The sequence below is a fragment of the Mesocricetus auratus genome, unplaced genomic scaffold, assembly GCF_017639785.1.
Source record: "Mesocricetus auratus isolate SY011 unplaced genomic scaffold, BCM_Maur_2.0 Super-Scaffold_100691, whole genome shotgun sequence".
NCBI classification, from domain to species: domain Eukaryota; kingdom Metazoa; phylum Chordata; class Mammalia; order Rodentia; family Cricetidae; genus Mesocricetus; species Mesocricetus auratus.
Genome location: NW_024429267.1, coordinates 46,042,205 through 46,068,112, shown reverse-complemented (window position 1 = coordinate 46,068,112; position 25,908 = coordinate 46,042,205). Strand labels below are relative to the sequence as shown.

The 25,908-nt window shown below is 47.9% G+C and overlaps 1 protein-coding gene across 1 annotated transcript; it reads right to left on the bottom strand.

Annotated features, from left to right (window-relative positions):
- Nucleotides 1–357: 357 nt before the first annotated feature.
- Nucleotides 358–25,359, bottom strand: LOC101835769 (TRAF interacting protein). Its single transcript, XM_005074911.4, has 15 exons — nt 25,035–25,359; nt 19,550–19,607; nt 18,947–19,030; nt 16,538–16,577; nt 15,816–15,943; nt 14,060–14,154; nt 13,485–13,598; nt 12,344–12,431; nt 11,743–11,832; nt 11,343–11,431; nt 5,040–5,195; nt 2,920–2,968; nt 2,145–2,294; nt 2,006–2,056; nt 358–1,807 (listed from the first exon to the last, which is right to left on the bottom strand). The coding sequence occupies exons 1-15, from the start codon at nt 25,130–25,132 to the stop codon at nt 1,685–1,687; spliced, it is 1,413 nt and encodes a 470-aa protein (XP_005074968.1). The 5' UTR covers nt 25,133–25,359; the 3' UTR covers nt 358–1,684.
- Between the last annotated feature and the right edge of the window lie 549 nt (nt 25,360–25,908).

Below are 25,908 nucleotides of genomic sequence, written 5' to 3'. Positions count from 1 at the left end.
TAAATTAGAAACATGAATGTTTCACATGTCAGTCCCAGCTTCCTCTCCCACCCCTCCTCCCTTGTCCCTCTACCAGCCCCCCAGCCCCCCAGCATAACTTGAGTTCTTAACCTATAGCCTGACTTACTAGATTCCCACCACTGGGTGGCTGGTGCTATTGCCCCCACTATATAGATAACACCGAGAGAATAATTAGCCTGAGACCACTGGGCATGTGCCAGCAGCCAGCCTCTATGTTTATCACCAGATGGTACAATTCTCCTCACCACACCTCTTTAGCTCATGTCATCCTAAATGGGCTCAATCTATAACTGAGTTACTTTTCTGTCACTGTGATAAAATACCAACGAAAGCAACTGAGGGGAGAAGGTTTTTATTTCAGCTTACAGTTTCTGGTTACAGTCCATCATTGCAAGGGAGCCAAAGGCAGAGCAGCTGCTCACACTCAGATGCGCTCAGAGAGAGCACATCCATCCTTGTGCGCAGCTCATTTTCTCGGCTTTATTTATTTATTTATGGTTTTTCAAGACAGAGTTTCTTGATGTGCTGGAACTCACTCTGTAGACCTCGAACCACAGAGATCCGCCTGCCTCTGCCTCCCCAGTGCTAGGATTAAAGGCTGCACCACCACTATCAGGCACTTTCAGGAAATGGTGCCAACTTCCAGTAGACTTGTCTTCCCACCCCAGTAAAACATAACCAAGATAACCCTCCACAGACACACCCACAGGCCGATCTCATCTAGATGACCTCACTGAGAGGCCCTCACCAAGTGATTCTAGATCTTGTCCAGTTAACAAACAAAGCTAAGCATCACATGACCAAGGCTATCATCTCCATCAGCAACAGCTCCAGGCTCCTCTAGGTTTCCTAGCAAGTGGCTGGGTGCCTTCAGCAGGAAGCAGGTGATGTGCTAGGGAAACAGGAGAACTCCTGTCTAACAATGGGAGAAAGAAGTTTAGGAAGTCTTACCCAGGTGAGCGGCCAGAAAGGGAAATTCTCTAGGAGAAAGTGCCCTGAAGCCAAGACCTAAAAACTAACAGCATGGTCACTGGCTGTTTGTTGTGCTTGCTGGGTTCCCTGCATGGATGAGAACGCTTCAGTACTCACTTGGCTTATCGCTTAGCCTGCAGGGACACCATTTTTGCTGGGGTCTTCCTGTGCCTCAAGAGAAACCATGTCTGGAGAGAAAACTACTGAGTCAAAGTCTAGGTGGCACTCCTGCTTTAGAAAGTTTTGGTACAAATTTGTACGTCCAGAGCCAGGAAGAAAAGATGCCTTTTTATTTTCCATGGAAATCTTCCCCATCATTTCCCTACCATCCACTATTTCAAACAGTGAGCTGGAGGCAGGCACAAGTTCAGGCTAGTCTGCTTAGGAATCCAGCATGTTCATCCACGTAGAGTCAAATGTGACCCTGATCTATAAAAACAGGAGCCTAGCCATATCTGGTTGTAGCTCTATGCAAAAACCTGCAACTAGAAGCAGGCCCTGCTGACCAGAACTTTAAACTGGTCGTCAACTCCCTGAGGTAAATCCAGTGTGGTGCAGGGCAAGGAGAACACAGGAAGTGCAGTTTCTGCTCTCACGCTTGCACTGTCCAGGAAGAGGAGCCATCTCCCAAAACACTCCTGGGTTGGCAAAGGTCTCGGCCTAGTAATTGGAGACATGACTCTGTCATTGCTCACTGCAATAGGAAGGTATCCATCTTGGGCTGGGAGGAAGAATTCACAGTCTTTATTCTCACTTTCTGCTTACTCTTGGCCTTGGGCTTAACAGGCATTGGTCGGATAATGGCTGTGTCTGTCTGAAAGCAATGTCAAGGAAGAGGCTTGGCGAGGGAACTGGAATGCAGGGCAGGAAAACCTCAGACCCTGGGTCAGGAAGCACAAAATACTGAACAAGGTGCAGCACTGCTCACCTTAGGGTGAGCGCCGGCAGTGAGGAGCCTGGCGACACAGTCAGGGCACATCTCAGCTCAGGCCATGGCCACAGAAAAGGATACAGGCTGGATGAACTTTGTTCGTCCTCCAAGCCCATCAAAGCCTATTCTTACCTAGGGCAGAAGGAAGAAATGAGTGAATCAGGAGAATGGGCTAGGGAGCTGTCTGCCTTGTTCCACCAAGGAGGCCAGGTATACTCACCACATCTGTGCTACAACGGGAATCTGCTGTGGTCCTGTTGGGCTGTTTCTGACCCCGAATAGCATTCCGGATGAAGAGAGGGAAGGCACCAGCCAGTTCCTCGTCTGGCTCTCCTACGCAGCGCTGACCACCCAGTGAGAGCTGGGGCTCCTGTTGGGGGGAATGCAGAGTCAGACTTGACGAGCTAGACAGCAGCACAGGACATGGGGTAGTGACAGTGAGAGAGATCTGGCTGTCAGGATGTCTGGCAGGGCAGTGTGACTCACACCTTTAATTCCAGCACTTGGGAGGCAGAGGCAGGCAGATCTTCTGAATTCAAGGCAGACTGGATACAGGGTGAGTTCCAGGACAGTCAGAGCTACACAGAGAAACCCTGTCTCAAAAAAACCAAACCAAAACAAAACAAAAAGGGCCAGGCTGTTTGATGCCTCGGAGGAGGCAGAGAACAACAAGTTAGGTTATGAGGATGGCGCTACAGAGTCACAGTCCTGGGTTAAGGGAACCTGAACATCGTTTACACCCTTAGAAATAGAATTCCTTTTTCTTGTTCTGTTTGGAGATGGTTTCACTACAGCCCAGGATGTCCCAGAACTCACTATGAAGTCCAGACAGGCCTCAAACTGAAGGTGATCCTCCTGTCTTAGCTCCCTGAATGCTGGATTACAGGCAGGAACTACCACAGCCAGTTTAGAAGTGAGGTTTCTATGCCCGTCTGTCCATCTGGCAAGGGTGAGATGTGATTGCTTGTATGCTTTCGAGGAACGCCCAGCCTTACCTGCTTGGGGACTTTAGGTATCTTCTTGAGAACATCCTGCACAGGAGAGCTGCAAGGCGAGAGGCAAGTGAGCAAGAGGGCCAGACGTGGCGCATGGCCTTTAAAGGAGCACTGTATGGCATGGCTGGGTGGGCTCTACCCCAAGTACAAATCTGTCAGAGTCAGGGTAGCCTGGACCACGTATCCGTCTGTGGTTTCATTCCAATGCTCTCACCATATCCTAGTCTCTACCCAGTGCTAGGGAGCCAACTGGCTTACTCAGCACAGAGGACATGTGCTCACACCCTCCAAAAGGCAGAGACTATCAAGCGAGCACAGGCCCATCCTGTCTGTTTGGGGTTGGAGGCACTACCTCTAGAAAACCCTCAGTAAGTCAGCCTCTCCATAAGACTTGGCAAGGCAGCCTGCACAGTACTCCCAGAGCCTCTGTAGGACCTTTGCAGGAAGGTCAGTGGCAGAAGAGAGCACAAGCCGGGTGTGGCTTTCTATCCTTAGTGCCACAGATGGACACTATCCATATAATTTCTGGGACCTTAGCAGCTAGATAACCTATCCTGGCATTATTCCAGTTGAGAGGATGATGGCCTAAGGTTGGCCTGGTGGCTTCTCAAGCAGGGCCGGCTGACTCTGGGTTCCTCTGCTCATTTCTCTAACCAGTAGCGAGCCCATGTGAAGACCACAGGAAGAGTCTCCACTGTTGTAAGTCTGGTTCTGGGAAGGCTAAGCCAAGTAAGGGGTGCTCTGTGCTACCTCATGCCTCACAGTCCCTGTAGATGGTGGAAGTGTCTACAAGCCCGAAGACCCATGTGTCTGCAATCATTGTTTCTTTCCTCCCTCCTTCCTACTTTGCAGAACTAGGGTTGAATCCAGGGCCTTCTACATGGGAGGCAAACACCATCACTGAGCTATACCCCCAACCTGTACCTTCAGTTTTGACAGCAGCCGAGGAAGCAATAGAAGGAAGCCAGGGTAGGGCACTGACACTGATAAGCTCTGGGCTGCAGTTCGCATGGTTCAGGCTTCGTTGCTACCAGGCCTGGCCCTGTACAACCGGGTGTTAAGCCCAGCTGGCTTGCCCTCTCATTCTTTCACAGTATTGCCTAACATAACAATTTCTCTTATATTCAAAGCCTCGCATTAAGATTTCCTTAGGACCAGAGAGATGGCTCAGCAGATAAGACTGCTTGCTGTCAAGCCTGTCGGCCTGACTTTGATCCTTAGTCCCCTCATGGTGCAAGGAGAGAACCAACCCGAACAAACTGTCTTCTGTCTCAGCCTGCATCACTCTCTCTCTCTCTCTCTCTCTCTCTCACACACACACACACACACACACACACACACACACACACACACACACACACACACACAAGAATAGATGAATAAATGTAATTTTAAAGAACTAAAAAGAATTCCTGGGGATGGAGAGATGGCTCAGAGGTTAAGAGCACTGACTGCTCTTCCAAAGGGCCTGAGTTCAATTCCCAGCAACCAGCAACCATATGGTGGCTGACAACCATCTATAATGAGTTTTGGTGCCCTCTTCTGGTGTCCAAACACATATGTAGGCAGAACACTGTATCTACAATAAATAAACAAACAAACAAACAAATAAATAAATGTGTGTGCTAGAATTTAAAAAACTAGTTATTAAAAAAAAAAAAAGAATTCCCTTACCGGAGTAGCACAGACCTATGTATATGAAGGAGCACAGTCATCTCCACAGTGACAACAGGTGTGCCCGGCCAAGGAAATGGCTTCCCCCTCCTAGTTCCACTGCACGTCTAGAGCAAGTCCCTCCATCCCCTTACAGCTTCACACAGTTCCTCACGTTTGCCAACATGGGATATTTCCCTGGGTGGTAGGGTCATGGGTAGGGTCTATGCTTTGAGATGGTCTTGCGTTAAGCATAAACCTGAGAAACACACACTGGAAAAAATTCAGAGTCTAACATTCAGGACTCTGGTGGGCACTCTGGCCAGGAATCAAGGAAGAGGTAGTTTAAACAAAAGCTGCATCCTACTGAGCAGCCTCATCGACCACTCAGAGCCCTCAGGGCAGGACCTACAGATGGCTTAGCTACTCCCCACCAGGTCTGGGCACTGCCAGAGACCAACACTTACCGTGCCCTCTCCAGGCAGAGCTTCTTGAGGTGGCCATGCTGGGAGCTGGAGGTCTGGGCTGGAGGGGTATCTACATCAAAGGTAGCATTGAGGTCAATCTCATCACTGAGGGATGGCCGGTGGAGCCTCGGGTTCAGCATCTCCACAGGGGCTGGGCTGAAGGTAGAGATAATCATGTTACTTGGGACTACAGTGATCACAGCTCAAGTATCAGAGGCAACTCAGCTTGACCCGGTGAGGTGGCCCAGCTGGTAAAGACTATTGTTTCCAAGCCTGAAGCCCTGAATTCAGTCCTCAGAACCCATATGGTGGAAGAAGAAAAATGAATCCCTCCAGTTGTCTTCTGATACCATGTGCATGCTGTGGTACATATGCACCAAAAACATATCCATGTTCACACACGCATGCACACCCGTGCACGCACACACAGACACATAGACAAATGTTAAAAGGAAGAAACAGAAAAGGAGAGAGACAGTTCAGCTCCAAAGGTTCCTAAAGCCCACCTGACTCAAGGTCACCCCAGAGGGAGGTCTAACATCTACAGTGGCTTCAGCCTTTACAGTCATGGGGCCACTGGTGGGTTAAGACCAAGCCTGATGATCCGAGTTTGAGCTCCAGGATCCACATGGTGGAAGAACTGACTCCCACAGGTTATCTTCTGAGCTCCACATGCCTGCCATGCAACACAGGCACACATACTCAAAATAATAGAATGAAGAGGAAATTTTTGCCGGGTGGTGGTGGCGCACGCCTTTAATCCCAGCACTCAGGAGGCAGAGGCAGGTGGATCTCTGTGAGTTTGAGGCCAGCCTGGTCTAGAGAGCGAGTTCCAAGGACAGCCACCAAAGCAATACAGAGAAACCCTGTCTCGGGGGGGTCATTCAGACATGTTACACAGAGTGATACGGATGGGAGGATGTTGCAACTCATCACAGCAAAGAGTGGCCTGGTACTTCAGGAACTGGCAATGACGAAGACACTAGGTGTTGTCCTCAAGAGTAACTTTAGAACACAGAAAAATGCTCATATGGTCAGTTTAAAAAGCAATATAAAACCTGAGTGTAAGATCACACATCTATTAGCCCAGTAAAGAAGATCATGCGTTCAAAGCCTGCCTGAGCTACAGAAGTTTGAGGCCAGCCTAAGCTATATATATTGAGACTGCCTAAAAGAGAAAAAGAATATAAAAAAATATGCATGTACAAGCCAGGTACACACCTCTAGTCCCAGCCTTCATGAGACAGAGGCAGATGGATCTCTGTGAATTTGAGGCCAGCCTGGTCTACACAGTGAATTCCAGGACAGTCAGGGGTACACAAAAAACAAAACAAATATATATTTATGTACACTCAGTGATTTGGTATATCCCCTTCTCTATACACCTCTCGCAGGAAAAAGCCTTGAAGGAAATGCACTCTGTGTCTAACTCCCTCTGCAATTAAGTCCATAGCTTTCAAATTCTTCACTTTTTTACTTCTATAATGAGAGGGTGGTGCTCACTCTTTTAGAAAACTGCAGCCAACTCAACTTTTCTAGCCTTGCCAGACAGACCTGGCAGTGCTCTCCCGCTTCCGAGGTCCAAGGAGAACTGAAAGGAACGGCAGGGACAGCTCTAAGGACACTTCCTCCAAGGACTTCCCTTGGGAGCTGCACCTCAGCCCTCTGCACACTGGGTGTGCAGATCAGAAGAAAGGGGGCTGCCTACAAATCTGGCTGGGTAAGCATTTTGGGACACCCAAATTTCTTTCTCCCTTCATCAGTGTTTTCTGTAATTGCTTACCAACTCCAGCAAGTTTAGGCTAAGGTAGGAAAGGCAAACTCGAGAGCTAGGCCCAGTCTGGCAGGGTGCAGCCATTTTACTACCTGAGGCCTTAGGCAAGGTTTTTCTACTACATCTCCCAGGTCTTGCCCAGTGGTACCAAGCCACACGCTCAGCCTTGGCTCATGTCCTACCTACTACACTAAACCCCAGACTCAGGAGGTTCACACTGTCTCTCTCATTCCAACATGTAACTCAAAAGGACATATTTCTTGTTCTCTCAAACTGTTCCTGGTATGTTCTTCCTTTACAAATAGAAGTCTGTTTCTTCTTTCTGACAGGGGTCCACTTTCTTGAACCTCCTATGACACGAGGAGGGAGAGCCTAGGATTCTGTGGTTTCTCCTTCACTCACTACAGTGAAGGCCTGGCTTGAGGCACTCTGAGAGATTTTATTACCTCTGAGACACTCACCTATGGCCAACTTACACAGCTTCATGTCAGAGGCTTCAGGAAATGAGGCAAGAGATGCAAAGCCCTCCTTTCTAAGCCAGGGCCAAAGCCCTAGGCAACTGTGCTGCTGTGTGGCACAGAGGCCGTCAGCAACTCCATGAACTCATGGCTCCTCTCAGTCCCACCATAAACGAAGGTCCCACAGATCCCACCAGTCCAGAGGTCAGGAGCCCTTAAGAGTCCATGAGAGGCCAGGCGTACGCCTTTAATCCCAGCACTTGGGAGGCAGAGGCAGGAGGATCTCTGTGAGTTCGAGACCAGCCTGGTCTACAAGAGCGAGTTCCAGGACAGCTTCCAAAATAATAGAGAGAAACCATGTCTCGAAAAAACAAAAAACAAAAACAAAAAAACTCCTGAGAAAAGAGAGAGCCCCTTGGAGCTGCCCTGCCTTCCTCCAGGTTCTCCTCAGACCTTACAAGGCCAGGTCTGCCAAGGCTAAAGGCAGGGCTACCTCCTGAGGCTGCCCTAAAAGAATAAGTAGGGCTGGGGACATGGCTCTGTCAGTATAGAGCTAGCCTAGCACACATGAGGCCCTGGGTTCAATCCCAGATTTACATAAAGCAGATGTGGTAGTACATACTTATATCCCTAGCACTCAGGATGTAGAGCCAAGATAAGGAGTTCAAGGTCATACTCAGTGCATTTGAGACCAGTCTCGGCTATATGAGACTCTGTCTCAAAGAGATAAAATAATAAAACTAAATAAGGGCTGGAAAGATGGCTCAGTGGTTAAGAGCACTGGCTGCTTTTCTAGAAGATTTGAGTTCAATTCCCAGCACCCACATGGCAGCTCTTGATCTAATGCTCTCTTCTGGTGTGCAGACACACATGCAAAGCACCTGTGTAAGTAAATCTTTAAAATGAAACGACAGAAGCAAAGGGTATTCACACTACAACAAATGAAACAAGCGTCACCAATAATACCTAGAGAGAGAGAGAAAGAGCGCATGGCCTGGGAATGTAAGTCTGACATAGAAGCCAGAATTCACGAAGGCAATGAGGCATTAAGCAAGTCTGAAAACCAAGGCACAGTTCAAGGAATCATTAGTAGCTGATGGACCAGAGACATGAACCAGCCACTCAGAGCTATCTTCCAGAAACATTTCCAACAATTTCTACTGTTCCTAGGATAAAATCTGCACCTACAAGGCTGACTTATGAAGGCAGGCACCCATCTGGCTCACTGTCACCCTCTCTCCTCCAAGCCCATTTTAGCACTGCCTCAGGGACTTTGAACTCGCCATCCTCTCTGCCTGGATTTCTTTTCCTTCAGATTTAAATGGTGGTTTCCTGAATGTGTCTGTACCTTTCATTCAGACTAGGAAAGTTCAAGGTTCTTCCCAAGCTGGAGAGATGGCTCAGTAGTTAAGAGCACTGACTGTTTCTTCCTATAGGTCCTGAGTTCAATTCCCAGCAAACACATGGTGGCTCACAACCACCTGTGATGAGATCTGGTGCCCTCTTCGGGCCTACAGGGACACATGCAGATAGAATTTTGTATACACAATAAATTAAAAAAAAAGCTTCCCCCCAAACCACACAGCAACAAGTCAGTTCCTAAGGGTAAAGGACAGTGGCACTTTTAGTTCTGAGAGTGACGCCATCAGGGCACAAAGAAAACCGGAAAGGCTGCTCCCAAGGCGTCAAGAGCTGTTTTTGAGACCTCAGAGCCTAAAAGAGACAGCCTGGAATTCAAGGCAGACTATGCCAAGATATAAGGGCTAATGCTAAATGCAACAACAGTCCTCTTACCCAAGTTTTCATGCCTAGAAAAATATTGGTGAGCCAGGTGATGGTAACACAAAACTTTAGTCCCAGCACTCAGAGGCAGGTGGATCTCTGTGAGTTTAAGGCCAGCCTGATGTTCCAGGACAGGCTCCAAAGCTACAGAGAAACCCTGTCTTGAAAACAAAAACAAAACAACAACAACAACAAAAAAAAAAGAAAGAAAAGAAAAATATTGGTGAAAAAGAGGAATTCAGTCATCCTGCATACAATCTGATGGGCAGCCCAGCCTGGTTTTGGACACAGATTTGGCTGTAGTGTTCTGACTTGACCAAAACTGTCCCCTCAGTGACAAGATAGGATATAGGTCCTGGCGCAAAGCTTACTGAGTACGCAATAGCCTCTGGGAGTTCTAGACCAGATTCTATAATACAGTGCATATCTGGTGGACTTGGGCATAATCATGTAAACTCCCAGCTAATTATCCTATTAAAACAAGGCTCAAGAGGATGGGGAGGGGCTGGCATGCAGCAGACACACCTATGAGAGTAAGGGGTTCAGAGAAACCTGAATAGTAAAGAAAATTAGTAAAAGCAGGTAATCCAGGTCCCCGTGTACTTGCTTTTCCTGAGATAAATGACAGGCACGGCAACAACTGTGTGGAAGGACCCTGAGGCTCACAGAACAGAAGCTACAGGGAGACTGGATAGTCTAGAGAATGACTTTGTATCCCCAACCTTGAGGTAACTGGGTTCCAAAGTTTTTCTGAGACCGTCATTCCCAAAGACACATACTATACGTGTCTGGGCTGTTGACAAGGCCATCATGTTACACGGAACTTCAGAGAGGGCTAACGGCTGGGTGAGGTGGGAGGGAGGATCAGGAACAGAGCCTACGGGGTTGTCAAAAACCAACCCAATAGTGGACGCCATGGCAGATCATGCACCCACCACGGTCCTAACTGGAGAGGCAGGGGCAGTTTGGCTCTACAGAGAGATGCTGAGGAAAAGAATAATAGCTGATGAGATGGCCCAGAGTTAAGGGTGCTTGCTGCATAAGTCTGGCAACTTGAGCTAGATCCCTTCAACCCATGGGGAGGTGAGGGGAAATGACTCCACAAACTTGTGCTCTGACTTCCACATGTACTCTGTGACATGCACAACCACGTACACGTACATAGTGCAAAGTGTCAAAGATATCCAGTGTAGACCCATGACCTACACACACACACTTTCTCTCTGTCTCTGTGTCTCTGTCTGTCTGTCTCTGTCTCTGTCTCTGTCTCTCTCTAAGTGCTATCTGGCTGAGGAGGCTGGCCAGGACAACAGAGCCTTCAGTGGGGAAAGAGCTGGTTGGAAGTGTTCTTCTATGGTTGGCTGTGATACTGCAGGGTCCTGAGAAACCACTTAAGGCTAAACCAGCTCCATGAATGTCCCAAGATACAGCATCTGTATCTGAGATGTGGGAAGTCAGGGGGCACAGTGCCCAGAAACAAAGTGGAGTGCTGGATGGCACTGAATGTGTGAATTTCACAGGCAGGAAGAAGGGCACTTCAATTTGCCAAAAGATACTGAAAAGTGGCTTAAATAAACTCTGGGCCATTGACAGGCGTTCTTAATTTGGCTCCCCTTGCTGGGGTCCTGCAGCAGGCAGAAGACAGTCTTGAGGATGTTCTTAGCCAGCCTGATTCTGTGAAAAACACTCAGGAAGATTAACTTGTTCCTGGCAGGGACACCAATCCCTGGGTCTTTTGGTGCCCTCTGCTGGCCACCCTAAAGTACACATTCCTGAACCAGAGGAGGCGATCTGTCTGTCCGTCCGTCCGTCCGTCCGTCCGTCCGTCCGTCCGTCCGTCCGTCCATCCATCCATCCATCTATCTAGTTTTTTTTGTTTTGTTTTAGACTCTGTGTAACAGCCCTGGCTGTTCTGAAACTTGCTTTATAATCAAGCTGGCCTTGAACTCTGAGAGACCTCACTGCCTCTGTTTCCCGAGTACTGAGATTAAAGGTGTATACCACCACTGTCCAGCTGAGAGGTGCTTATTTGAGAGTGAGTGCTTTCAAGTTTGTTTCAGAAATGCAGATAAATGTAACTCCAGGATACCCTGAAATAGCCAAGACTCTGTCCCATCCTCAGACTACTCAAAGGCCTTCTCTGGTCTTTCCTTGTCAGATCCTAAATTTTCTCAAAAGCTGGCTGGCTTTCTGACCAGAAGGTCCAAAAACACCATCTATCCCACCAAAGCCAGACACGAAGGCTTTCTTAGCCTGTGATCCCTGTATCCCCCCAGAAAGCTAACAAACCTCTCAAAAACCAGGCGGCTGACGGTCTCACTGGTCACTGGAGGCAGGTTCAAGGTTTCCTGAAGCATCGTCAGCTTCTTTCTTAGGCTCTGGAGGAAACAGAAAAGAACATGACAGAAAGGCCAGGTACCGCGGACAACACCTGTGTGGAGGGTCCTGGGAACGGAGCAAGGACTAAATGCCCAGCGCCAGCCTGCAGAGCCCCTCTTTGGGAAAGCCCTTGCTCAGGTGATGAGGAACATACCCTGACCCACCTCCCTGACCCAGGAGGATAAAAACCGCCCAGAACTGCCACCCCTGACTGGGACACAGGTTCTCAAGCAGAAACAGCCCAGCTCTACTCTTGGAGGCACATAAACAGCCCCTTGTCCCCCCTTCTCATCAGGCCAGGATGTCTCACCATGATTTCCTTGTCAGCATTTTGTAAATCCTTCTGAGCTGACCTCAGCTCCAACTTGGCCTGATCCAGCTCAGTGTAGACAGCCTTCAACTATAAGAAAGGACAAGCCAATGTCGTGCCTGCTACCTGCTGCCACTCAGCAGCGGTAGAGTCTGCCCCACTACAGCTGGGGTAGAGTCTAAAAGAAACTGGAGGCACGAGGGAAACCCCAGACCTTTGGGGACAGGCTCAACTAGGCATATATACATAAGGCCACTTGGGAGCAAGGCTCCTCTCTCTGCACAATGCAGTCTATAGAAGTTAAATGCAGCCTGCCTCAATCTGTCACACGAGGACTGTGCTCTCCAAGCCAGCTAAAATGTGCCTAGGGACCAAGAAGAGCAAACGGTAGCGAAAGTGTGTGATGGGGCATACCTCCATGAACTGGCCCCCAAGCGCACAAGCCGGAGTGAGAGACAATGGACAGCAAACCCAGTACTTAGTGTCTGCAGGCTACCTACACTAGCCTACCAGAGTCAGGCTGGATGGCCGAGCTCAGGAGACCCAGGTGACCACAACAAACCGAGAGCCATGCCTCCTTTCCCTTCCCCCACACAGTTACCTTGCTCTTAGAGGAGGCCAAGTCCTTCTTCAACTTGTCAGCCTGCTCCCCGGAGGCCTTCCGTGCTTCTTTCAGATTCTCATACTCTCTGCAAAGGGGCCAAGGGAAGAGATGACTGAACAGGACGCCCCGATGCCATGGTACCAACCAACCAAGGGCTCACTCAGATCCTTCGCTCCTCCTCACCCTCCTCCAGGTGACCCTGCCTCACTGTCCTCTCCTCCAGGTGACCCTGTCTCACTGTCCTCTCCTCCAGGTGACCCTGTCTCACTCTCCTCTCCTCCAGGTGACCCTGTCTCACTGTCCTCTCCTCCAGGTGACCCTGTCTCACTGTCCTCTCCTCCAGGTGACCCTGTCTCACTGTCCTCTCCTCCAGGTGACCCTGTCTCACTCTCCTCCAGGTGACCCTGCCTCACTGTCCTCTCCTCCAGGTGACCCTGTCTCACTCTCCTCCAGGTGACCCTGTCTCACTCTCCTCCAGGTGACCCTGCCTCACTGTCCTCTCCTCCAGGTGACCCTGTCTCACTCTCCTCCAGGTGACCCTGTCTCACCCTCCTCCAGGTGACCCTGTCTCACTCTCCCTCCAGGTGGCCCCATGGCAGGTCCAGCATAGGATGTAATGAGGTCTGGACACAAAAACTGTCCTCTCTTGTCACCTGCAGGAACTGTGACTTGAGAGAGTATGCAAGGAGCTCCAACCTCACTAGGGGGCTCCCTATACCCCCAAATGGAGGCATCTTGGATTCTCTGTGCCTGTCAATCAAATGGCTCCTCTCTCCCAACTTCCCATCACCACAGTGAAGAATCTAAGCAGTTTCTTATCAAAGCCAGACAGGGTCAGCAACAGTGCTGATGGGAAATAACACTCCAGATACCATGAGGGGGCTCAAAGCTGAGGGCTGTGTGAGCTCCTTAGAAAACAACACTTGGAATCCATACTCTGTTCTCTCAACAATTCTAAGGCAAGTCTCTTATCTCCATGCAAGAAAGCAGAAGTCACAGGCCTCCAAAGTGGCCTAAGAGCTGAAGTTCACCCGATGACAACATGGTTCCAGAACTTGCTCCTTCACACCCTGCTTTACAGAAGATGGCAGCAGAGGTATGACTGGGGAATCACAGACTAGCTTCTGAGCTTACGTACTTCTTGAGGGACACGCAGTACACAGCCAGCTGCTCCACCGCTGACTGTCCCACACCCATGTCGCGGATCATCTCCTCCACCTCAGACCGCTGGCTCTGGAGTAGGAGCTCAATTCTGAAAAATATTCCCAGCCCACGGCATTTGAAATCTGGAGGCTGATGGTTAGTCTGCCTCCCTTTGCTGCCGTTGCTATGGCAACAGCCTGGGCTGCTAGGATGCTTTAGCAGGTGGGTGTGCCCAAGAAAAGGTTCCACAGCAGAGCTGAGCTCAACTCCAGGGATGGTGCTGAGGGAAAAGAGGACTTCAAGGTCAGGGACTTCATGGAGAAAGGGTCCTGGAGGGAAAGGCATGAGAGGCCATCTATACGCAGGCAACAGGACAAGCAATACAGCAAGAGCACCCATAACAAGGGGGGACCCATAGAGGATATGAAAGGAAATCTGTGCCCACAGGCGTCGGGCTGTCTGAGTCAAAGGTGAACAAACCCCATTTTCAGCTGCAGCCCTGAGAATTACACTCCCTTTCTCAGGGGCCCCTGGTGTGAAAGCACAGCACAGAAACAGCTACAAACTCACTGCTCCATGGTCTTCATCTTGCTCTTGAGTCGGCGGGCCTCCTCCCGAGCTTGCTTGGTCTCATCTTGCTGCTGCTCCAGGAACCTCATCTGCTTCTGAGGAGCAAGCACACCCACACATCTTCTCGGAACCATGGCCACTGAGAGCTACCCATACTGTAGCTTTTGTTTGTTTATTTATTTATTTATTTTTTGAGACAGGGTTTCTCTGTGTAAAAGTCCTAGTTGACCTGGAACTTGCTTTATAGACCAGGCTGGCCTCGAACTCAGAGATCTGTCTGCCTCTGTTTACCAAGCGCTGGAATTAAGGCATGTCCTACCACTGCCTAGCTGGTTTTGGTTTTTGACAGGGTTTCACACACCCCAGGTTGGCTATGAACTCACTATGTAGCCAAGAATGGCCATAAACCTCTGATCTTCCTGCCTCCACTTCCCAATTGCTGGGATTATAGGAGTGTACCTCGACATTTGGCTATCTTTGAAGATGTTGATAAACATGTATCTCCAAATTGTAGGATATAAAACCCCTGAGGGTCCCTCATGCTGACCTGTTCTGTGTGTGTGTGTGTGTGTGTGTGTGTGTGTGTGTGTGTGTGTGTGTGTGTGTGTGTGTGTGAAGTGCTAGGAATCCAACCCAGGCTTTCAACTATAGCCCTCACTTGGCCTATGCTTTTGTTGCTAAGAGACTTCAGGGCAGCTGTATCCTCACCTCCAGAGATGTGCCATGCTATAGGCACAGCTCAGTGGCTCAGGCCTGTGGGCTGCCTAGGTTCTATGGCCTGGGTCTCACAGTACACACTTGCTATAATATAGCTAAAAAAGCAAAGAGCACAAACCCATATCTCATCTAGACACATGAACAAGAAGCACCAGGGTAGGAAAGCTAAGAGAAGGGCTGACCTCAGTGTGAGGCCACTCCATCTCTGACCTGGGAATGTCATTAGAGGCTGTTCTGAAACCTAGTGCTAGTTTGCTCCGTCCTGCCAGGTAGGCCACGTGATGCCACTCAGCCTCCAAGCAGGAACAGAAAATGAATATCCCAAGGCCTTGTCTGTTCACGAGGATGGCTCTTATCCCTTTTCAAATGGCGCCCAGCAAGGGCTGCTCCTGCCTACAAGACTAGAATATCAATCGTGAGTTCAGATCAATCGCCTCATGGTCCTCGGAGAGCAGGAGGCTCACAAACCCAGGCTGATACAAAATTCATCTGGGTCTAAGCCTGCTTGCTCTACAGCTTTGATCTGCTCGGTCAGCTCGGCACAGCGGACTTCAAAGGCCTTTGCTCCTCCCTAGGATGCTGTTTGATCTGGCTCCAGAGAGCAGCCCCGCCAAGGACTGGAGTCCTAATGGAAGATTCTTCAGACTGGCCTCATCAGTGGAGTAGGAGCCACTTTTAGAAACATGGCCCAGTCTACTCAAGTCTCCGTTGAGCAGGCCCTCTGTGAAGTGCTGGGGAGGCCTTGTTACCTGGTACAAAATCCACAAGCACAGCCATTATAGCCCCTTGTCTTAGGGGCTTGATGGGTATGGTATGGAAGGACCCTGGGAAGAAGAGATTTGCCTTCACCTTACTAGCGTATAAACAAAGGTATTGGCTGAGGCAGAACTAGAAGACATGATCAGAACTGTGAGCCTAGGCTGGGCACGGTGGTGCACGCCTTTAATATCTGTACTTGGGGAGACAGGGGTAGGTAGATCACTGTGTTTTCCAAGCAGAGGACTGTTGCTATACCTTCCCACTGACTCTGAGAACTTACTTTAAGAGTGGAACACAGCATCTCTGTCTTGTCTAAGGCATTCTGCAGGGACTCCACAGTGGCATTGCGTTCTTCCAATGTGTCCCGTAGAGTGTCGATAATGGCCTGGCTGTCCCGTTTCTCCCTCTCTGGAGCAAGGGCAGAAGGTAGCAAGGCAAAAGCCCATCCATGCAATGACAACCTTGACCCTTGAACTCAAACACCTTCTCCCTGAGCCAGGTGAGAACAAGGCTCAGGCCAGAAAGCTGGGTGGCCTGCTTCTCTCTGCCATGCACCAAGAAAACTAAACTAAAGCTTTCACCTAAGGAGACAAGAGCTCCTTTGTACTGCTTGAATTATTTGGGTAGATCTCACTGCTGCTCACTCTAGTTAATTTAACTAGACCCACTAGAATTCAAGACAATACACACAATAAGCAAATCCCTGTCAAACTTAGTAGCTAACCCCTGAAGACAGAAACTCATCAGGTGGGACACCCTCTCCTCCCCCCAAAAAAACTGCTCCAGCGCAAGAAGTTCCAAACAGTGAAAAAAGGCTGTCTTGGCTTAGGCAGACAGCTCCAGTCACCTCTCCCTCTGCTTTTTGGCTAGTTATAAGAGCTAGTAAGACAAAGGAGATAGAAACCCTGTCTTTGCCAGAGGTTGGAGGCTTTTACCTTGGCCCCCTCCCTCCAACACCCAAGTTAGGGCCTTCCAAGGGCCGCTTGTCACTTGTTACCTTACCTTTCTGGGAAAGCTGGGCTCTGATATTGTCCAATTCATTCTGCAAGACAATACATACAATAAGCAACAGGGTACATAATAGCCAGCCTCTATACAGCCCCCATAAGGCCATGCAGAGCCTCAGGATTAATGAAGACTATTGGTCTAAGAATGGACCCAATATATTTCAAGGCCAAGCACAGAGACGCACATTGTTTTATGTCTATGGGTATTTGAGGTAGCTCAGACTGTCCTAGAACTATGTACATCAGACTGGCCTTGAAGTCACAGAAATCCACCTGTCTCTGCCTCCCAAGTGCTGGGACTAAAGGTGTGCATCACCATGCTTGGTATGGGACTTGTTTTTTTTTTCTTTCTGGGATTAAAGGCATGTGCCACCAACACTGGGAGGTGTGGGACATTAAAAAAAAAAAGATTTATTTATTTTTGGGTTGAAGCGATGCCTCAGCAGTTAAGAGCAGTGGCTGCTCTTCCAGAGGACCTGAGTTCAATTCCCTGTAATCACATGGTGGCTGACAATCATTTATGATGAAATCTGATACCCTCTTCTGGCATGCAGGCATACATACAGACACAGCACTCATATACATAAAATATATACACCTTTTGAAAAAGATTTATTTAATTTTATTTTATGTGTATCAGTGTTTTTTCTTGCATTTGTCAGTATACCATATATTCACATTGTCTGCTGAGGCCAGAAGACGGTGTCAGATACCCTGAAACTCGAGTTATAGTCTGTTGTTAGCCACCCTGTGGGTGCTGGGAATCAAACCCTGTCATTTGCAAGTGCAACCAGTGCCCATAACCCTTGAACCATCTCTCCAGCCCCTTCCTGAGCCTTTTAGAAGCGTAGATAAGATGAAGGAAATGAATCCCACAGGAAGTGAAGCTTGGCTTGCTGGTCGGTCAGTCAACAGCAGAGGCTTCCAGGGTTCCTGGTCCTGCAGTAGCCTCACCAGGGACACAGAACAGAGATGGCCAAGCACTCTGAACCATCACTGGTTCTCTCTGTCAGGGCTCACTCCTTCAGTCTACCTCCCTCAAGCTCCAGGCTGGCTCCGAGAGGCTGGGATAGAAGTGAATCCAGCTCCCACTTGGGAATCTAGAGAACTCAGTATCACTGTGAGCAGGAGATTCTACAGCCACAGTCAGATAAACAAAGGTTTTTATAGCCCACTTCCAGGCTATAGTCCATTGCGGAAGAAACCAGGCACTTTCCTGTAGATTACCCTTTAAAGGTTAACAGAAGACTCAGAATTTCATTTGACCAATAGCAATCTCCCCACCCCTAACTACCTGCCTCTCTGCCCAGGACTCCTGGGGGTAGGAGCTCCTATAGGCTGGGCTGGGCAGTGCAGACCAAACAACTGAGAGTGGAAATGGTAGGTAAGTAAGGACTTGCAGGGTCTGCCTGAGAACAGACACCGGCTGCTGCGCAGCTCCCCATAGTCTCCTGGCTCCTTCCACACCTCAGCAGGGTGCCTTCGGAGTCCTTGCTCCAAACTATTCAAGATGCTGCCTCCCTGTCTCACAGACTTGGCTTTGAAAGCTGAAAAGACTCCGAAGCTGCCTTTGCTGTCTTCATCAAGGGAGGACACCTCTTAAAACTAGGAGCAGTTACCATGACGATGAACAGGCTGGCACCAAACACAAAAGCTCAAACATTTTTGAAGCAAGGAGGTTCCAAGGACATCACAACACCCAGGGGACTAAGGTCAAATGAGTTGTAATCTGACAGATTCCCAACAAATTAACCCTTAGTGTTCAGTAATCACTTGTAAACCCCAACCCAATTTTCCTTAAAGACATTCTGCCAATCTAGTTCCCTCACACAAAACAGAAGGACATTTTAGATTTGGAGGGGAAACAGAAGCATAGAAAGCAACCTGGTTACCCTCCCCTGTGGTTTGGTTTTCCACCTGGGCTAGAAATCTTGATTCCAGGGGTTTTGTCCTCTATGGCTGGTCTTGGAAAGGCCCAGGAATCTGCCTTTATACCGTGTTCTCCAGGCAATTTTGAGGCAGAGCCAGGTTAAGGAGTGGTGGATTCACACATCCTCCCTGACTAGTGAGAATGAAAGAATTTCTAACATGTCACTAACTGTCCCACAGGATGGCTCTAAGTCATTCATAAGGTGAGGGGTCTTAGGAGAGGCATGCTACCCTTCTGCCCAATTGCCCTAAAAGCCCAAGGGGAGATCTCACAGTCATGTGGTCCCTCTCCTCTTACAGTATATGCCTCTGATGACTGTCTCAAAGCCACTTGTCCCCACCCTGATAGCTCTACCATGTGTTTGCTGCACAGGCCTAGCTCCATCTACTCTAGGCACCTTCTCTCTCTAAGTGAAGAGAAAAGTGAATTCCCACCAGGTTTGGAATTCAGCAGAATGAGGTTAATTCTGGGTACCTTTAAGAATTCTGCGTCCAAGACACCCTCCTCTTCCTGGGCAAGGTCAAAGAAAAGCTTATTGATGATAGTCTTTTTGCCAACCTGAATAAGAGAACAAGACCGAGAATAACGATGGAGTGAGGTCAAAGGTGATGAGGAAAGGTTGAGCGTGGGTTTGACTGTCGGCCACATGAGCCACATCTGCTCACAGGCCTAACTTTTTGGCACACATCCTTTTGAGTCAGACGTCTTCTTCCTTCCTACATGAACCCAGAGTCGGGACTGCTGGTCTGCTGGTGGCTGAAGTCATGTCACTGCAGACAACATTTATGAGTGTTTAAAAGATCCTTCAACTCTATACACAGGGACATTTGTTAAATGCTAAAGGAGGCCAAATACACACAAGTGAACCCCGAGTGGGAAACTCTACCATCCAGCCACCCGTGGGATATAAGCAAGCCTCCAGAGTAACTTACAGCCATGTATGAAGATCAACTGGCCTCAAACCAAGAGGCTGGCCAAAAAGGTAAGAGTACTTCTATTCTAGAGATGTTCTCCCCATCACTGTTTTTAGGAAAGAAGAGGTCTTCAGCTGAGACACCCACACTCTGTCACCCTTACCTGAATTCTACACTGTGGGCAGGTCCGACTTGGTGCTGTCTCAAACCACTGGATTAGGCTACAAGGAAAATAATAAAAGGTAAGTAATTCTGGCATGGCTGGGGATGCAGGTCACATGGCCACTGCTATTAGCTCCTCTTTGACCCAACACTTGCCTGCCTGCAATGAGAGGTTGTCACTACAGGCAGACTTTCCTTAAGGACTGCACAGTGCTTAGCAACCGGCTGTGGTTTTGGGTTTGAAGGATTGGCCAAAGGCTATTCTTTGTAAGCTGGGCTGCAGAGTGTAAGTGACAGACAAAGCTCAGAGTCTCTTAGGAGAGAGCTTCTGAGAATACCTACCCTACTACAAGTTAGGACTCTGAGGGCTACACTCTTAAGTAGTGGTAAAGGCAAAACACAGCCCAGATTTACATAATTTATTGGTATGGCTTAGGCCTTAATTGTTAATTGAAGCAGTCTCCTGTAGGTGTTACCTACCTGTAATCCTAGCACTAGACAGGAGAATTGCAGAGAGAGAGAGAGAGAGAGAGAGAGAGAGAGAGAGACAGACAGACAGACAGACAGACAGACAGACAGACAGAGATAGACAGAGAGACTGGGGCAGACTTCTTCACCCCAGGAATGAGAGACAAACTCCTCTTTAAAAAGTGATACCCTTTCCCTTGCCCAAATCTTTCCTATATGCTGGGTGTTGGTGGCAGAGGCAGGAGGATCTCTGTGAGTTCGAGGCCAGCCTGGTCTACAAAGGGAGTTCCAAGACAGCCACCAATGCAATACAGAGAAACCCTGTCTTGAAAAACCAATAACCAAAACAAAACAAAACCAAATCTTTCCTATAAATACATTTTAAAACTACTGTTACAATAACTCTTTCCCACCAGCCTGGCCCCACAACCATGTCAGCCCCAAATGAACACTCAGAGACTTATATTAATTATAATACTGTTGGCCAATGACTAGGGCTTCTTATTGGCTAGCTCTGTCTTAATTACTAACCCATTTCTATTAATCTAAATATTTCCACGTGGTCTTATCTTACCAGAGAGAGGTCTGGGGACCTGTTATTCCTCTGGCATCCTACATAGTAACTGCTCTCTGCCTACACCTCCCAAGATCATCCTCATCTCCTAGACCCACCTTATCTTGCTGCCCTATTGGTCACAGTGTTTTATTCATCAACCAATAAGATAAACCTATGTACAGAAGATCATTCCCCATCAAACTACAAATACATTCAAAGACCACATAAAACACAAAATTAAGGCTAACCAGGTACAATGGAATAGTTAACTTCAATAGAATAAAGCAATCTAGACAAGCTCATGCCTGTAATCCCAGCATTTGGAGGATCAAGACAAGAGGATTGCCATGAATTTAAGGCCAGTCTGTGGTACATGGTGCGTTCTAGGCTACCTCAAAAGCCAAACAGCAACCTCAAAAAAATTAGGTAGCCAGGAATGGGTACCTGGGAGGCAGACGCAGGCAGGCTTCTAAGTTTGAAGCCAGCCTGGTCTACATATTGAACTCTGAGCCAACTAAGGCTACATAGTGAGAACCTACCTCAAACAAATAAACAAAAACAACAACAATAAAAGGAGCCAGGTATGGTGGCACACACTGTATCTTAGATATTGGAGAGGCAAGGGCCTCCCAATGGTGAGTTTGAGAACAACCTACACTATATAGTAAGATCTTGTCTCAAATCAAAACCAAACAAACAAGCCAGCCTCAATGGTACAAAAATGTAACCCCAGCATTTGGGAAGCAAAGGCAGGAAGATCAGAAGTTCAAGACATATAGTGAGCATAAGGTCAGCCTGGGCTACAAGAGACCTACCAACAAAACCAACCAACCAAAGTTAAAAACCTAAGGGCAGGGATGTAGTTCAATGATAGGACATTTGTCTACCATGTGGGAAACCCTGGGTTTGAGGATGGCAAACAAGAAAAGTTATAGAGATGATAAAAGACATAGAAGGTACTCTGAGAAAATCTGGCTCAAGTATGTATAAAAGCTCTAAAAAGACAATGGTAGGCAGAATAATACCGCCCACCCCCAAAACAGTCTATCCTGATCCCTAACCTGTGAACATGTAATCTTAGATAGCATTAAGAATTTTGCAGATGTGACTAAGCTGGGAACTGAGATGAGGAGGATTTCTGTTTTCTGCCCCAGCTGTTAAGGGTTGAGCCCAATGACTCCCACATTCTGGCTTGAGTTCTACTGTGCTGCACCTCCCAGCCCTGAGATAAGGAGCATCTAAGACCCAGCTAAGATAGTAATTTTTTTTTTTTTTTTTTTTTTGGTTTTACGAGACAGAGTCTCTCTGTATTGTTTTGGAGGCTATCGGTCCAGCCCGGCCTCGAACTCACAGAGATCCTCCTACCTCTGCCTCCCGAGTGCTGGGATTAAAGGCGTGAGCCACCACCGCCCGGCTAAGATAGTAATTTTTATGATGGACATACTTTGCCACAACTGAAAAACAAAAATATAAACAAAATAAATAAAACAAAAATCAATGTGATGCATACAGTGCTTATCAGGACATCTATCATGAAAAAAGGAAGGATTAGGACATATGGCTGTACTTGCCCTAGGCATGTAAAAAGCCCTGGGTTTGAATCACACACACACACACACACACACACACACACACACACACACTTTAGACAAGTTCTCACTATGCAGCAAAGGTTGGCCACACTGTGTGTGTGTGTGTGTGTGTGTGTGTGTGAGAGAGAGAGAGAGAGAGAGAGAGAGAGAGAGAGAGAGAGAGAGAGAGAGAGAGAGAGAGAGAGAGAGATTGATTTAGCTCAGCAGTAGAGCATAGGGTTAGTATATACCAGGCTATATGTTCAATGTCCAGCACTAATATAATGATGTTTGAAATCAGCTTGTGTAACACAGAGAGATGTGAGAGAGAAACAGAGACAGAGACAGACAGAGAGAAGAGACACAGGCAACTGTTGTGGAAAATAGTATTCTAGGTCCCAAAAAACCTAAATATAGACTCTCCATCTGTCCCAGTCTTTCAGCTCCCAGGTATATGTTCTAAAGAACTGAAACAGAGACCCAGACAGGACTTGTACGGCATAGTAGCATTATTCACAGCAGTCAAAATCCGGAAATACCTGTCTATCAACAAATGAGTAGATAAACAAAATATGGTATTTTCATACATACAATTAACTATTAGCCTCAACAAAAATAAAATTCTGATACATGCTATACAATGGATGCTAAAATTATTGTGCTATCATCAGACTCGAAAGGGCAAAGAATAAAGACTCTGACTATATGGATCCTCAGAGTAGGGTCTCAGGGGCAGAAGGTGCAGCAGGGGGGGCTCGGGACCAGGAGGAGAGGGCACGGAGAATGATCATTTGATGGGTAACATGCTTCCACCCAAATGATACAAAGTTCAGACAACAGTGCTGAAGGCCATACAACATTATAAATGCACTTAATGCCACCAAATTAGCACCTAAAAATGGTTAAAATAGTGCCAGGTCTGGTGGTACACAACTTTAATTTCTCCACTCAGGTAGATCTCTGTGTTCAAGGTCAGCCTGGTCTACATAGTGAGACCTTGCCTCAAAAAAAAAAAGTTAAATTTTTTTTGAAAGATTGAACCAGGCATAGGGTTATATGCCTGTAACCTAGACCCTGAGAGTTTAAGAAAGGAAGAGTCTAAGCTTGAAGCCAGCCTGGCTACATAATAGGATAGTAGTATTTAAAAAAAAAAACAAGGGTTTGGAGCTGCAGAGGTGAAGCTCTTCCAGAGGACCTGGGTTTGATTCCCAGCGCCCACGTGGCAGCTCACAACCACCTGTAACTCCAGTTCCAGGGGATCTGACCCCCTCACGAGGACACACATGCAGGCAAAAACACCAACACTCATAAAATTAAAATTAATTAATTAAAGAGAAAAGAAAACATTACAACTCAAATTAAGAGACAGTCTACAAAATAACTGACCCAGACTCTTCAAAAGTGTCAAGACTTGCTGGGTGGTGGTAGTGTGGTGGTGCATGCCTTTGTGAGTTTGAAGGAAAAAACTCAAACTCCATAGTATCCGAGTATTATACCAGTGTTAATTTCTTGGCTTGAAAAATTGTACAAACATTATGTAAAGTGTTAATACTGGAGAACTTATGGAAAGGGCATATAATAACTCTCTGTATCACCATTTAAACTTATTAGCAGATGAAAACTATTCCAAACGAAAAGTTCATTAACTGGGAGGCAAAGGCAGGCATATTTTTTGAGTTTAAAGGCAGTCAAGGCTACATAGTGAGACCCTGTCTCAAAAAAAAAAAGTTTATTCAAAATACACAGGGCAGAGAGGGCTTGGAATATAGCTCACGGATAGAGTGTTTGTCTAGCATGCACAAAGGCCTAAATTTAATCCTTAGCACAATATAAACCAAACATGGATGGTACACACTTGTAATTCCAACACTTGGGAGATGGAGACAGGATGGTTAGGAATTCAGAGTCATCCCTGGCTACACAGTAAGTTCAAGGCTAGCCAAGGGTACACAAGCCTTTAGTGGAAGTCACAAATAGTGCTGCAATTCCAGCATTCAGGAGGCTGAGGCAGGAGGACTGCCACAAATCCCAGGCTAGCCTGGCAAGATAGCAAGTACCAATACTACAAGCCAATACTACATAGCGAGTCCCTGTTTCAAAAACAAAACAAACAAACAACAGATACAAGGCCTGAGGATACTGACCAGTGGTGGAGCGCTGGCCTCCCACACACAAGGCACGGACGGGGTGGGGTAGGGAATGGGGCACATGCCTGCAATCTGAGCTCTAGGAGGCTGAAGAAACAGAACTGGAAATTCAAGGTTAACCCCAACAGCACACAGCAAGACTTGTTCGCTTTGGAAAGGCTGGAGAGATGACTTCGGTGGCTGAGAGTACGTATTGGTACTGCTCTTTCAGCTGTCCTGAGTTCAGTTTCCCACATCAGGTAACTCACAACGGTCTGCAGCCCCAGCTCCATGGGGCTCGGACGCCTGTGGCCTCCAAGGGCACCTGCACTTGCATGCACACAGCTACACAGATATACACACCAACACGTAATTTAAAATAAAAACAAATATTTTAAAAAACAGCTGGATATGGTGGTACACACCTTTAATACCAATATTTGGGAGGCAGAGGCAGGTAGATCTCTAAGTCTGAGGCTAGCCTAGTCTACAGAGTTCCAGGACAGCCAGGGCTACACCGAGAAACCTGTATTGAAAAATCAAAACAAACAAACAAAACCCACAAACAACAACAAAAAAATCAAAAGCACAAAAAATAAAAACAAAAAGGTCCACTTGGGCCCAGGCTGGAAAGCTTCCGTGAGGCACCTCTAATGTCATCACCTGTCTGAGTTCCGAGGATGAATTGCCTCTATGGGTCCGACACCCCATAGGCTCTGCGAGGTTCTAGGACACGCGCAAGGGCCCTACACCGCTGTCACTTACCATTGCAGGTGAAAAGTGTGGCCACAGTGGATGGCAGCTACGTCGCGAGAGTGATCGAAGAAGTCGGAGCAGATAGTGCACAGAGCGCGGATAGGCATGATGGCTCGACTCAAGCGGCCAGGACAGCCCGGGAAACTGCAACAGATCCAGTGGGAGCCGCAGCTCCGCGACTCCACTTCCTTCAAATTTCGCTCCACCGCACGACTTCCGGTACTAAACCGGAAGTCATAACAAACCGTGGCTGAGTACTTCACTCTGATTGGACTAACCTCGGAGCGGGGCGGAGCACTGGATCAGCGCGGCTAAGCGGCCCGCCAGCCGTGCGGAATCCTGGGACCTAGCACGGTAGCTCTTTGGAATCGCCCAGGAGCGGATCCCCATTTCTACCAGTAGTGCCCTGTGATGGACTGTGGAGGGAAACAGTGACGCTACAGGCTGACCCTTATCCCTGCTAAACCGATTGTGTCAAATTAGAGCTGGTGCGAAGCGAACCAGGCCTCTTGTTGCTGCACTTCGGGACAATCATACAGACTGCCATCCCAAGGAAAAGGAATAATGGTCCTACGGCCATGAAAATGGTTAGACTGTGTGCTGGCAGCCCACAGTTCCCAGACCAAAAGAAGACCCCCACTTTCTCAAGTCTTCTAATATGGTCTTAGGAAGATGAACACATTAAAGCCCAATCCATCACAGCACCCTCGGCTTTATTCAAATGTGATCTAATAATCCTTGAAATTAGGTAGATGCTAGGGCCAGTAATTTAGCTCTTACCTCCCAGGATTCCTCGTGCCTGGAACTGTAGGATACTGATTTTGGAGGCACAGATGCTTCAAAGACCAGGAAATAAAAACCCTCTTTATTATTCCCACATCAG

Coding starts and splice junctions, on each gene's coding strand:
- LOC101835769 (XM_005074911.4), bottom strand. CDS start 25,132: ATGCCTATCCGCGCTCTGTGCACTATCTGCTCCGACTTCTTCGATCAC. Junction 16,578..18,946: donor TGGACGCAGAATTCTTAAAG/GTACCCAGAATT, acceptor ATTGTCTTGCAG/AATGAATTGGACAATATCAG. Junction 5,196..11,342: donor AGCCGCCTGGTTTTTGAGAG/GTTTGTTAGCTT, acceptor CTCTACCTTCAG/CCCAGCCCCTGTGGAGATGC.